General features: G+C 37.8%; 1 protein-coding gene across 4 annotated transcripts in view; it reads left to right on the forward strand.

Moving 5' to 3' along the window:
• SYNJ1 (synaptojanin 1) overlaps positions 1–14,083 on the forward strand; it is a 94,603-nt gene that overhangs the window by 42,251 nt on the left and 38,269 nt on the right. For 3 of the 4 annotated variants that reach the window (XM_068980406.1, XM_068980421.1, XM_068980429.1), the window contains 6 exons: positions 364–533; positions 1,241–1,322; positions 4,081–4,233; positions 6,733–6,889; positions 9,130–9,153; positions 12,886–13,077. In XM_068980406.1, coding sequence (XP_068836507.1) covers positions 364–533; positions 1,241–1,322; positions 4,081–4,233; positions 6,733–6,889; positions 9,130–9,153; positions 12,886–13,077 — 778 coding nt within the window. Of the gene's footprint in view, positions 1–363; positions 534–1,240; positions 1,323–4,080; positions 4,234–6,723; positions 6,890–9,129; positions 9,154–12,885; positions 13,078–14,083 lie in introns of all 4 variants that reach the window. The other variant, XM_068980415.1, reaches the window with a different exon arrangement.

A 14,083-nucleotide genomic window follows, 5' to 3' on the forward strand; every position in this document is an offset into this window, starting at 1 on the left:
GGTGGCTCAGCCGGTAAAGAATTCACCTGCAGTGCAGGAGACCTGGTTCAATCCCTGGGTCGGAAAGTTCCCCTGGAGAAGGGAATGGCTACCCACTTCAGTATTCTTGCCTGGAGAATTCCGTAGACAGGGGAGCCTGGCGGCTACAGTCCATGGGGCCGCAAAGAGTCAGACACGACTGAGTGACTAACACTTTCACTTTCCTTGGCGGTCCAGTGAGTGGTTAAGAATCTGCAGTTTCACTGCAAGGGGCATGGGTTTGATCCCTGATTGAGGATAGGGGATCCTGCCTGCCAGATCTGCGATTTGCAGCCCAAAAATACCCTAAGAAGAATTAAATGAATATTTTCTTTTTATTTTCAGAGTCATCTGAAAGCTTCTGAACATGCTGCTGATATCCAGATGGTGAATTTTGATTATCATCAAATGGTTAAAGGAGGAAAGGCAGAAAAATTACATAGTGTTCTTAAACCTCAAGTCCAGAAGTTTCTGGATTATGGAATTTTTCATTTTGATGGAAGTGAAGTTCAAAGGTTTGACGTCTCTGTTTTTCCTTTCTTTAAATTGGAACTTTTCTGTAGTTATTTAATTTCTTAATTTTAAGCTTGTTCTTCCTTTCTTATAGTAGCTTACATTACTGGGCATGTGCTTTGCGTGGGTCAGGTAGTGCACTTTTTACAATAATTAATAATAGCTGTAGGGATGGGTTCTATTGTTATCCATTCACACTGGAGGAAGTGGGGGCTGAAAGCTGTCATCTTCCCCACGTCACGTAAGTAGAAAGTGTTAGAGCTCGAATTCATCTAACTCCAAATCTCATGCTGCTCTCTCAGAGGCTGTCCCATTTCTCTCGTAAAATTAATGTCATAATATTTCTTGGCCTCAGTAAAGATTATTTAATGCAGATAAAAGACATTGGTTATTGTCTGTTCTGCTGTAGAACTGCATGGCTATAAATCTGAATGTGTGTTTAGCTCCTGACTACTGGCCTCGTTAAAAATAAGTTGACTGGAGAGATAGGATGGCAAAATGTTAGTGCTTGTAGAATCTGGATGGTGGGTATATGGATGATCACTGTAAAATTCTTTCATCTTTTTTGTGTGTTTGAGAATTATACTAGAGAATTGAAGTAGGGAGAAAGTAGATGCTACATTTTAATCAGCTTAATTTTCTCAGTTTGTTTAAGCTTTTGTTATTTTTGTTTTAAACTGCCCATTTAGTTTCACTGAATTTGTTTCAGGTGCCAGAGTGGTACAGTTCGAACAAACTGCTTGGATTGTCTTGACAGAACAAATAGTGTGCAGGCATTCCTTGGTTTAGAGGTAAAAAATATATATATGTGTGTAAGTAACTTAATATCAAATTCTTTTTTCAGTGCTTTTGTGATATTTATGTTTGTCATTAATTACTTTTCACAAAATGAAGTTATGCTTCATTTTCACAAATAAAGTTTTACTTCTCTTTTAGTTTTTTTTCCCAAGTAATGTCCTTTTTCATTTAAATGTTTCCTTTATCTGTTCTAAATACTTTCTTTAGATAGCTTCTGTTTCCTTTTATTGTTCGTTAACTTTGCCTCAGAAAAAAGGCCTGCTGTTTATACTGTTTTAGTAATTGTCTCGCCTGCCTGTCTTTTGGATAAGCAAAATATATATATATAATATATATATATTATTCTCAGCATTGTCATTAAAAAAATAATTTTATTTATCTATTTTTGGCTGTGCTGTGTGTTCATTGCTGCATGGGCTTTTTTTCTAGTTGTGGCAAGCAGGGCCACTCTCCTGTTGCGGTGCTGGACTTCTCACTGCAGCGGCCTCTTGTTGTGGAACACGGGTTCCAGCGTGCTCGGGCATCAGCAGTCGCGGCTCCTGGGCTCTAGGGCACAGGCTCAGTAGTTTCGGCCCACCAGCTTAGTTGCTCCGCAGCATGTGGGCTCCTCCCAGACCAGGGATTGAACTCGTGCTTCCTGTGTAGGCAGGTGGATTTTCTAGCATTGAGCCACCAGGGAAACCCTTGTATTGTCTTTTTAAAAGTCCTTTTGGAATTAAGGAGGATCTATTTTCACATGTAGAACCCTAAAGGATTATATTTTTAACAATCTAAACCAGTACAGTTTACACAGCAGTTTTTTAAAAATTGCTGCCAAAACCAGGATCAGTTGAAAAATGTCATTGTTAGAATAAAAGTGAATGAGAGCCAACTTCTCTAACACACTCTGTTTAAAATTTTTTCTTTAGTACTTAACTATCAAACTCAATCTAATTTAGGCATAATCTCAACTGTGTGACAAACTGTGTAGCAATGCTTAGATTTCTCAGTCTTGCCTCTTAAGCAACTGTCAGGGTCATAAGACTATGGTGTGTCTTCATTTAGTTCCGTAGAAACTTAGCATAGTTCTCCAATACTGTCAAAACAGGAATAGAAAGTAAAAGGTCCTTATTTCCTCTAGCAAATGATCTTAAATTTGGCTAGAATATTGGTTAATTAGTCACTCTGCAGCTGAGATTCGTTCAGTCTCAAAAGGAGAGTACCATGTATAGAATTTCCTACTAGGAAAATGTATTTTTGATTTAACTAGATTTTACTGCTTTGCCTTTTTTGAAATCTGTTGTTGAGGATTATCATTATAATTTAGAAAATATGACAGAGAGAAGAAAAGTGAAAACAGGCATTTGATTATTGGGATTGAGTTTTATGAGATGTCTTGGGTTTGTGTTGAGTTCTCTTAAGTGGCTAAAGACATTTAGTTAGAGTAAGCTTGTGAAACACTTGAACATCTTCACTGAACGCAGAACAAGTGTTAGTTTTCAGAATCTGTCTTAGTGGACTACCCACTGTTTGTTATTAATATTAGGTGTGAGAGTACTTACTCCCCTAGCAGCTTGACTGGTTACAAAATACACTGCAAGTGTAAGTAAAAGCAAACTGCTTGTAGTGAAGACCAGTTTTGCCCAGTTCTTTGAAGAAAGAGCAGATGATAAAGGAGAACCTGGAGGCTTGTTTGCTTTATTCTACATGCCAGCAAAAGGACAGCCCTGGTGTAAGTCTAGGCAATTGGATTAGACCCAGTAGAGAGTTTTTAATATTATTTTAGTTTTTGATCCCTGTGTAATTATGGATAATCTCCATAATATCTTTAGCTTATAGGTAAGATAAAAGGAGACACAAGTGGGAAGGAGTTAAGTAAAACCACAGGGGCATAGACTATGACTGGATTCCAAATAAGAGAAATAGACTGGGTAAAGATTATACATTGCTTTGATTTTGCCAGACTTTAAGGCTAAGAGTCATTCAGACAAAGACTTCTAAACACATATACTGTGATGAAGGAACTGTGGTAGCCCCAAGATCCTTGCATTCTTCGAATACTGTGTTCCCCCTAGTTCTCCCTTATATACTTTGCTGATACGTATTCAGTACATTCAGAGCTGTCATGACTTTATTCAGAAATATGACTTATTTAAAAATTTTGATATCACTTCAAGAGCAGCTCTGCTTTTCTCATAATCTCCTGACCTTAATTACCCAAACATATAGAACCAAACGCAAAAATTAAAGAAACTTGGTTATTTGTATATATTTGTAAATAAACTAAATATATTTCTCTGCTCCAGTGGGTGCTGTTGCATAATTATTCTTTTAGGTGAACAAGATGAACTAGTCTGATTTATAGGAACTTTTTTTTTTCCTTTTTTTGGCCCCACGTCTTGTGGGATCTTAGTTCCCCAACCAGGAATTAAACTCAGGCCCTCGGCAGTGAAAACAGGGAGTCCTAACCACTGAACTTCAGGGAATTCCCTAAAGGTTTGGGACATTTTAAAAAAGCTTAAAATCATTTAACCAGAAAAAGTTCTTGTTACTACAAGGATTGAGTTACCTGTAGGTTTCATTGATGTGATAGTTACTTTAGAAATTGGCATGGGGGGAAATAACAAAGCCTATTAAACTTGAATTTTAAGAATCCAGACCGACAGCATCCTGTAGCTATAAATTTTTGGTTTGATTCTGGTAGTTCTTAAAAGGTCACATCGTAGTAAATGTATTTATATACTTATAAAAGTTTCTTTTCTGCTATTTTAGATGCTGACTAAACAGTTGGAAGCTCTTGGTTTAGCTGAAAAGCCTCAGTTGGTGACTCGCTTTCAAGAAGTTTTTCGATCAATGTGGTCTGTGAATGGTGATTCAATCAGTAAGATTTACGCAGGAACTGGAGCCCTTGAAGGAAAGGCTAAGGTAGATCTAGATTATAAAAGATCCTCTCTTTTCTTCTTTAATAAAACTTTAAATGAACTCTTTTAAATTAGTAGTTTTTTTTTAAGGTATCTGTTTTAGAATTCTTTTTCATCATGTTTTTATGTCCTCTTTTATTAGCTTCTTCCCTAGTGGATACTAATGATTGAATGGATAGTTATTTCCCTAGGTTTGAGAGGTATATTATATATGTATGACATATTTAGTTGTTTAGTGATCTACTAGGCTTACATATGTATTCTGATTTTTTTAATGATTTTCACTTACATATGTGTTTTAATTTTTATGCTGTTTATTTTTATTAAAAATATGGGTTTTTTTAAGCCTTTTCTTTTCTTTTTTTTTTGGTCATACAGGGCAGCATGTGGATCTTAGTTCCTTGGATCAGGGATCAAACCCAGGCCCCTGCAGTGAAAGTGCAGAGTCCTAACGACCAGACTGCTATGGAATTACCCAAAATATGTTTGTTTGTTTGTTTTCAAATTAGGGCCATCTTCAGTGGCCCAGTGGTTAAGATTCCATGCTTCTAGTGCAGGGGGCGTGGATTTGATCCTTAGTTGGGGAATTAAGATCCCACAGGCTGAGCAGCACAACCATAATTAAAAGAAAAGTTCCTCCCTCCCCAGATAATACTCTTACCAATAAAGAGTCTTACCTTATTTGCCTTTGTGTCCCCAGTACTTGGCACAGTACATACAGTTGGATAGATGTGTGGCAAGTGCTGGATGGACAGATAAATCAATGGGTAGTTTATGCAGCACCACCTATGAACCCAGTGCTATTAGGGCTGAAGTTTTTATTCTTTTTCTTATCTTACTTTGACAAGGAGGCTATCAAAAATGTGCCTTTGCAAGTGTGAGGTGTGGATGTAATTATACATCTGTATGTCATCATTACTTTTTGTTTGTTGGTATTATCTACAGACTGCTTCTGCTTTAGTGTTTGTCCCTTACTGAGGGACTTTGGGTACATACTTGAAATATTTTCATTATATCCTTAAATATTGACCTTTTATGGCTTCTGGATTCAGCTGAATTTATTAATGTACTACAACCCTACCGTTTCTCAAATTACCCCAGGAATAGAAACAGAGACATTTACTACTTGTATAGTTTCTTATTTAGTCTCTTCAGTATAGCAGCTGAATTTCATCATCTCAGAGTCTTCTGTTTTCCACCTCTTCCTCTTCTTCTGTGTCTCATAAAATGCCATGCCTCTGTTCAGAAGTACTGGCCTTAGCTGCAAAGTTCCTTTTGTTCAACTCAGAAATAATTTGTATTGACATTTACAAATATTTACTTCTTAAATGGTCCCTATTTTGAAAAACCTGATGTTGTTAAACTTTCATGTATTCTTTTTTTAAATAAACAACATAATTCTTGCTTTTAAACCTGATTCTCTACAACTATTGCTTAAAATATTCTTTTATGTTCTGCCTCTTTGTTTCTGCAGTTGACTATCTATGTACAGAGGTTACATATATTTTCAGTGATCTTTTCTAACAAACTAGATATGAAATTTTATGTATTAAATATACTAGTCTGAATTGACCTGAAATCTAACATCTGAACTGCTCTTTCTTTTCCTTTCTCTGGGTTCCTTTTGATTAATTGCCTGATAATGTGAATGGTGAGTCTCTTTTTTAAAATAATGTCATTTACATTTGTTTTATGGAAGGAAATAACATTTTTGAGCCTCAAATCCTTGTTATTTCTTTGAGGAATAAAAATTACATATTGCAAACTAAAGTGTTTTTTTTAACTGTTTTTTTTAAACAGTCATCAACATCTGTAAGATTAAAATATCTTTACAGTAACTAACACACCTGAGTGAAATAAACGTTCACTAGAAGTTATAATCAGCTCTCTCACTGTAGGAATTGGCGTACATTTTATATTTTTATATTTACATAGGCAAAATGAGCTAAAATAGGAAACTGTAGTTTCTATGTTACAGGCTAGACTTTCACTCTCATGCTCAGTTTTGTTTCTAACTAATATCAGTTACTTGGGAGCAATCTCAGTTTTATTCTCTGCTGTTGTGTGCTTTGGAGTTTTCCTGAGAGTGCAGAAGTGCAGCGTGTCCTCTATCTCCTCTGCTTCTCCCCACCCGCCCCGTCCACCCCAGGCCTTACAGTCGCAATGGGAGAAGTGATCTCCTTGTCTTGAATAAGCACATCTCAGTCTGCTTCCTCTCCAGTAAACAGTCACACAGGTTTACTGCTCTAGATGTCATCAGTGGATGCAGCTGTGGCACTGAGCCTCTTCTGTCTCTCTGCAGTGCTGTTATCCAAAAGAGGAAAGGAAGCAGTGACATCTTAATGTGCCATTTTAATGTGACAGTTTGATATAAGAACGGAACGATGAGGTCCTTCTTACCACAGTGAAGTCGTATACAACTTATCTAAAGTTTCAGAATACCTATTGAGTGAAAACAATGTAGAATGAAAGTCCATGCTTTTTTCCCCAACAGGCTGGAAAGTTAAAAGATGGTGCTCGTTCAGTTAGTAGAACAATTCAGAATAACTTCTTTGACAGCTCCAAGCAAGAAGCAATTGATGTTTTGCTCCTGGGAAATACTCTAAATAGTGATTTAGCTGACAAAGCTCGAGCCCTTTTAACTACTGGAAGTTTGCGTGGTAGGCATACTTACTTTATATTTTACTTTATGTTGTCTATATTCCTTCTAAAAGTCCAAGAGGTGAATGTAAACTTATTTACATGTATACTTTCTAGTTTGAGTTGATTAAAATAGTTTTCTGAAGGAATTTCTATCAGTGTAATTTTCTAAAATTCTGTTCTCCAAAGAAAGTTTGATTCTCCTAAAATATTTATAGCATTAGCAGAATTATTAAGCTGTAAACTGAAGCCCATGCATGTTTTCTTTTATAGATTATGATTGAGGGGGGAAATGATTTAAATATTGCTAACTTTATTTAAGGCAAGATTTCTTAAAATATTCAACTAGTACTTTCAGTAATCAGTAACCTAATTATGTAGAAAGCATTGCTTTATTGAAAAAAACAACACCTATTCTTGTTATTTTACTAATCACCACCCCAGACTTGGTCTTACTTTTTAAATGCTGCTGTTTGAATAAGCTTTAAATCATATTAATAATTTTTAAATGTTGCTTATTATTGGACACTGTCATCCCTAGTTTTAATATTTGACGTAAAATATATGTCAGGCTTTCAGAATAGCTGTTGATTTTTCACTGTGTTTCTTTAAAACCAAAAGAATTTGAGCTCATGTCAGTGAGCATATTAAGCAGGATCATGGGAAAACTCAGTATACATTGTATAACTTATTAAATTAGACTCCCTTAATTTCATTTTTTTTCTATTTTAGCTTTCCAGCACTCTGAACATTTTTTTTTTCACTTCTGTTATCACCCAAAAGAACCCTTTCAGTTTTCCCTGTTCAACTAGGAGAAATTATTCCTCAAATAACCTCCTCATGGGTTATCACTTGTTACCATGGATTCTTTCAGAATTCTGCATGGTGCTGAAGGTAGTTAATTACAGTCAGCTCCTCGGGGATCTGTGAGTAGGCTGGGGGACTGAAATCTACTAAAGCTCTGAACACCAGAATCTGATCATAGCTACTGCTTTTAACTTCAGGCTTTCTTCCAGCAGTAGATACTGACTCATTTGCGTCTTATCACCTCTTTCCACCTGTGCCTGCTTTGATATGGAGGCATTAATCAGCAACCACTGAAAGTAAGCTTTTGAAGGAAAGAGAAGTGAGGGACCTGAATAATTCCCAGACTTGATCATTAATTTTTTAGTTTCCTGCACATTTTACTATGTGAAAAAATGTACCCTTAAAAAACAGTACAATCAGTTCTGCTATAGCTCTTATTCTAAGAATGGGAATTTATTCCAACAGGGATGCTATGTCAGGAAAAATTGTGAGCATAACGCCAATTCTGTAGTAGTTCATGCATGTTTCACTGGTGGTAGTAGTGCTAGCGAAATGCCGAAAGCTGCGTTCAGCGTAACTGAGGTGGATAGAAGTACACAAAACACACATGTACATGTGCATAGACCTCTCCCTCCCTCTGTCCACCAACTGTGTGATGGGCCAGATCCTCCCATATCCGCTGCCACAACTTAATATCCGGTTTCGGAGAACCCTTCCAGCATTCACAGTTGCTCAGGCCTCTTCCTGCTCATTTCTATAAGCAAACCTCAAGTCTTTTTCAAGATAGAGGACCATATGTTAGACGTATTTGTCCATTCCTTAACCGTTTAATGTGTGTAGGGTTCTGCTACTGTTTTTATAGCAGGTTCCTGTCTTGGCACATCATTGCTGAAGTGTCTGAATGTTGCGCCCAAACCCAAATATTTTTGCCATGAACCCCGTGCCTGTGGGAATTTGCACCATCTTGCATAGCATGGTCATTCTGTTGGAATGTCTGTGTTTTTTTAATAACTGAACTGATTGTACCTGTCAGCTGGTGAGTCCCAAAAGAATACTCCAAGGTGTGCATTAGGGCAGTATCTGCAATATTTCAGTGTCCTCCAGCCTCTTAGGTTTTCGGGTACGTATTCTCCCTCAAAAGTATGTGCACTTGCACACTCAACAGATGTACATATAGGACCGGCCTGGAAAGCAGGCCTAGAACCTTCTGATTGTGAAACTGTACATCACTATGTCCCCATAGGATTTTTCTTAGATACATACAGTGGGTTTACATCAGTTATTATAATTTATTTTATCTTTGGTGTCCTTCAGTCATCAGAAAAAAAAGTCATCAAACTAAATCAAAAGAAAAAAATGAAGCCGTCTGAGGTTTTGTCATAATACTCTAGACTTCGACTGTAACTTACTGTGTTACTAACGATTCTTTGTTTTCTTCTTGATGCATCCGTAGTTTCTGAACAGACATTACAGTCAGGTACAGTATAGAAAATGAACCTGTCAATAAATGCAACTTTTTCTCAATTTTTTTTTTAAAGTGGATGTTGTATATAAATAGAGCCACAAATAAATGGAAACTTTATTTTGCCCTCTGATTCTGACAGGATAAATTGATGCTTTGTTTTAATCTGAGAAAAGGAATTTTAAGTTTGAGAAAACAGAGTACTTCATTTAGAAGGAGCTATGCCAAGCTCTTTGTCTTCTTGTAGCAAGTGCTTAATTGCAATTAAATATGGGTCATCTAGTTTTAATTTTACATTTCAGTGAACCAACATTATTAGTGTTATATTTTACCCTTTACTGTTGTTTAGTCACTAAGTCATGTCTGACTCCTTTGCGACCCCATGGACCATAGCCCACCACGTTCTTCTGTCCATGGAATTTCTCAGGCAGGAATGTTGGGGTGTGTTGCCATTTCCTCCTCCAGGGGACTTCCCAGCTCAGGGACTGAACCTGCATCTCCTGTGTTGTCAGGAAGATTCTTTACCACTGAGCCACCAGGGAAGTCCTGGAAAAAACCTAGATGTGACTCTTATAGATTAATGTCAAAATACTACCTGTGATATTTACAACTGCTCAATAGCGCTTTTCACACACATAACATTTTTAAAAAGACGTTGACTCATTTTCTCATATGGTGTGTGAAATATTTTCTGAAACTGGAAGACCTGCACTAAAATGTGATCTGAAACCTTTTAAAAAGCATTAAGATTGCTAGCAAAGTTAGAAGAGCCAAGTGTGTAAGACCTAAAGGGCTTATTTTTCTTGTCATTCCGATTCTTAAAAATCTCATACCTTCATTCTCTGGTCAGGGTTTATGATCTTGTGTTTAAACCTGAATCTGTGGCAAAAGGAACCCTTGCCAGAAACTTTGCTGAAAAAGCATCTTTTCTTCCCTTCACTTAAGATTTGGTATCACTTAAGATTTGTTTCACTTAGTTATTTTTCTGAGTGTTTTAAGACACTATAGGTGAGTTTTTTGAGAAGATGGAGGTAGAGAGCACTTGTATTTATTTTTGAATTAACATCATGAAATCCGTTTGCTGAAATGATGCAATATTTAGGGATGGACAGCTGTTTGAACAGAGACACATTTCTTTCTGCACATTAAGGTGCCAACCAGTCTTTTTAAAAAAGAATAAACTAGGAATTTTAAGACTTTTTATTCCCACTTATAAACTGACTTTAGTAGCTTACTCAGCGTGGCGACATGTTTTTCTTCACACAATTCATTGTATGTCTTGCTGCATATTTTAAGCCGTTAAATAATTATAGAGCTTTTGTTTTCATGTAGAAAGGATTGTAGAAGCTGTTTTCGTAGTAGTAACAATGGCAGTGACTTCGATTAGAAAGACCAGTGTTGATCTGTGGTAATAGAGAAGGATTCTTTATCCAGGTTCAGCCAACTTTCAGGTAACCGTATCAACAGGTCAGAAAAACAATCTGCTTTCATTCCCACCAGACACCTCTGTATATATACATGTGCCCCTAGGACCAATGAGGATGTGCTTGTCACCTGAATCTCCAGTTCTTTTGTAGGATTCACAAGTCAGACTATTTTCATTCTAATCCAAAAATGTGATTTGCCTTTTTCACTCATTCTTTCACAAGCCTGCTTGCTGTACCTTGGTATCCATTCCAAAAATAATATCATAATAAAATAAGATCACTTGGTGAAAGCTGAAGATCATTTTGATTTCCGTCTCCTCTTGGCAGTTAACCACCCTTTTAAGGGCATATTCTCTATCATTATTAATAGATTGAAGTCCTAGAAAGTTTCTATTTAAGTGCCAGGATTTGACTTAATCTAAATGAAATGTGGTTTAGAAGGCAGAAAGTTAGGTGGAAGCCAAAAAGTAGGTGGAGAAGAGAGATTGAGGATTCAAAATGTATTTCATGTTTATTCATTTAACCATTATTTACTGAACACTCAGTATGTACCAGGCGCTCTTCTAGTCTGGAGATACTGGAGCAAATAAAATAGACCAAAACTGCTGTATAGCACAGGGAACTCGACTTAATGATCTATGGTGACTCAAATGGGAAGGAAATCCAAAAAAGAGGGGATGTATGTATACATGTAGCCGATTCTCTTCGCTGTAGAGTAGAAACTGACACAGCATTATAAAGTGACTGTCGGGGCTTCCCATGTGGTGCAGCAGTAAAGAATCCACCTGCCAGTGCAGGGGGCACAAGAGACGCCGGTTTGACCCCTAGGTGGGGAAGATCCCCTGGAGGAGGAAGTGGCAATGCGCTCCAGTATTCTGCCTGGAAAATTCCGTGGGCAGAGGAGCCTGGTGGGCCATAGTTGCAGCGAGTCAGACATGACTGAGCACATACACACACACATCCCAATAAATAAATAAAATGAAAGGATGTTCATTCTGTGTGTGTCAGTCACTCAGTCATGTTCTACTCTGTGACCCCATGGACTGTAGCCCGCCAGGCTCCTCTGTCCCTGGAATTCTCCAGGCAAGAATACTAGAGTGTGTTGCCATTTCTTACTCTAGGGGATTTTCATGACCTAGGGAATGCACCCGGGTCTCCTGCATTGCAGGCAGATTCTTCACTGTCTGAGCCACAGAACTATCATATTATCAAGCATATCCACTTCTGGATATATATTTGCATACTGAAGTGGGTAGCCATTCCCTTTTCCAGGGGATCTTCTTGACCCAGGGATCAAACTTAGATCTCCTGCATTGCAGGCAGATTCTTTTACCATGTGAGCTACCAGGGAAGCTCCATTCATTCTGGTTCCCCTGCACACACACAAAAATCAGATCGACCAACATTTCTGCCCTTGTGGAACTTCGATTTTCAGTGAGGGGTGACAGTTAACAGAATAAATAAATAAAATGCATAGTTTGTACGTGGTAATAAACACCATAGAGAAAAGTGAAGCAGGGAGGTGATATGGACAGTAAGAGACAGAATGCTCATTTTAATAAGGTGGTCCGACGGAAAAGCCTCGGCAGAGTTGATGCCTGCAGGCGGTGAGGGAAGAGTGTTGGAGCAGTGGAAGCAGCCAGTGCAGAGGGGGTCCAGGGTCAGAGCAGTGAGCGCACAGGGCTGGGATGGCAGCTGAGGGTAGAAAGGCGAGGCAGGCTGTCTGGGGTCTTGTAGAACATTGGTGAAGACTTGGCGTCGCCTGTGAGCTGGGAGGCTTATAGTAAGGTCTTCATTCTCCAACATCTCATTATTGTCCGTAATTTGTGTTTGTGTCAGGGAGTTGTTTTTCATCAAGCTCCGTGTCAGTAGCTAAAGTCCTATATGTCATGGTTCTTGAACATCTTTCTTTGGGGAAAAATGACTTATTTTTACTAGCTTCCGAATGAAAGTTTTCTGAAAGTCAGTTGCTATATTCCTTAAAATTTGCAATCTCTGATTTTGTGTTTCATAAAATGATGTACTATTTCACTGAAACAGAACTGTTTTGCATGTTTTATGTTGCTGCATTAATTTTGTAATTTTCTTTTTACTTGGGCTGTTGTACTTCACGTAGTTAATATTTTAAAAGTGTGTTGGTTACTTGCATTGTGCTGGGCTCTGTGTTCAAGGCTTATCTCTTTTGTGCCTGTGCATGTATTTGATGCTTGTTTGTGCTGACGATGGTAACTGTACTTTCTAGCCATCATCTCTCAGTTACGAAGATCAATTTTTGTAAACGTTTTCATGCAGCCAAAATCTTGTCTTTTGTTTTTATCAGCATCTTCTAAAGTACTAAAGAGCATGTGTGAGAATTTCTACAAGTATTCAAAGCCCAAGAAAATTCGAGTATGTGTGGGCACCTGGAACGTGAATGGCGGGAAGCAGTTTCGCAGCATAGCTTTTAAGAATCAGACCCTTACGGACTGGCTTCTTGATGCCCCCAAGTTAGCTGGCATCCAGGAGTTTCAAGGTTGGCATCTTACAGTATGGATTAATTAACCCTGACTCTGATGTATTAACCTAGAAAACAAATGCGACACTTCACAAATATGCATTACTTTATAAAAGAAACTTCTGGCACCCCACTCCAGTACTCTTGCCTAGAGAATCCCATGGATGGAGGAGCCTGGTGGGCTGCAGTCCATGGGGTCGCTAAGAGTCGGACACGACTGAGCAACTTCACTTTCCCTTTTCACTTTCATGCATTGGAGAAGGCAATGGCAACCCACTCCAATGTTCTTGCCTGGAGAATCCCAGGGACGGGGGAGCCTGGTGGGCTGCCGTCTCTGGGGTCGCACAGAGTCGGACACAACTGAAGCGACTTAGCAGCAGCAGCAGCATATATACATCTGAAGACCAACATTCTTCTTAGAGATCAAATCTTAGGTCTTTTGTATTCATAGACCTTTCTCTACTACTTCATAGGAACCCATGGTAAAGTGAGAAATCTTTTTCTTTGTTATTTGATTCTCAGAAAATGTAATCCATACGTGAGTAGATAACTCTTTTGTGTGTGGGTTTGTGTATTTATTTTTTTAAGATGTGATTCTTTTTCCTCCTGTTTTTATTCTTTAAACTGATGCATAGCAAATTTATTTTGTGATTTAGAATTTTTCAAACCTAATGTATTTCATTTTTCAAATATAGTTCTTCATTTGCTAAGATAAGAAATAGGGTAGGTCATGAGTAGGTTTACAAAACTCATTTTGATATTTATTGTCCCTTTATACAGAACAATACTGATTCATCCTTGTAAAAACTCATCACTGAGTTTGGGTGCTCTACCACTAAGCTCTTAATAGCCAGTACCAAGCATTAAGCTGAAGATGCTTGTATTAAGATTTTTAACTAGAATCATGAATTTGAGGACTGTTTGCTTCGACTTCAATTCCTTTTTAAAATGGTACACATTTACCAAGTGTTATTTATGAAGGGGATATGTATAGGAAATAGTTTGAGATACAGATTTTTCTTTT

This window comes from Capricornis sumatraensis, chromosome 1 (assembly GCF_032405125.1).
Source record: "Capricornis sumatraensis isolate serow.1 chromosome 1, serow.2, whole genome shotgun sequence".
Taxonomy (NCBI): domain Eukaryota; kingdom Metazoa; phylum Chordata; class Mammalia; order Artiodactyla; family Bovidae; genus Capricornis; species Capricornis sumatraensis.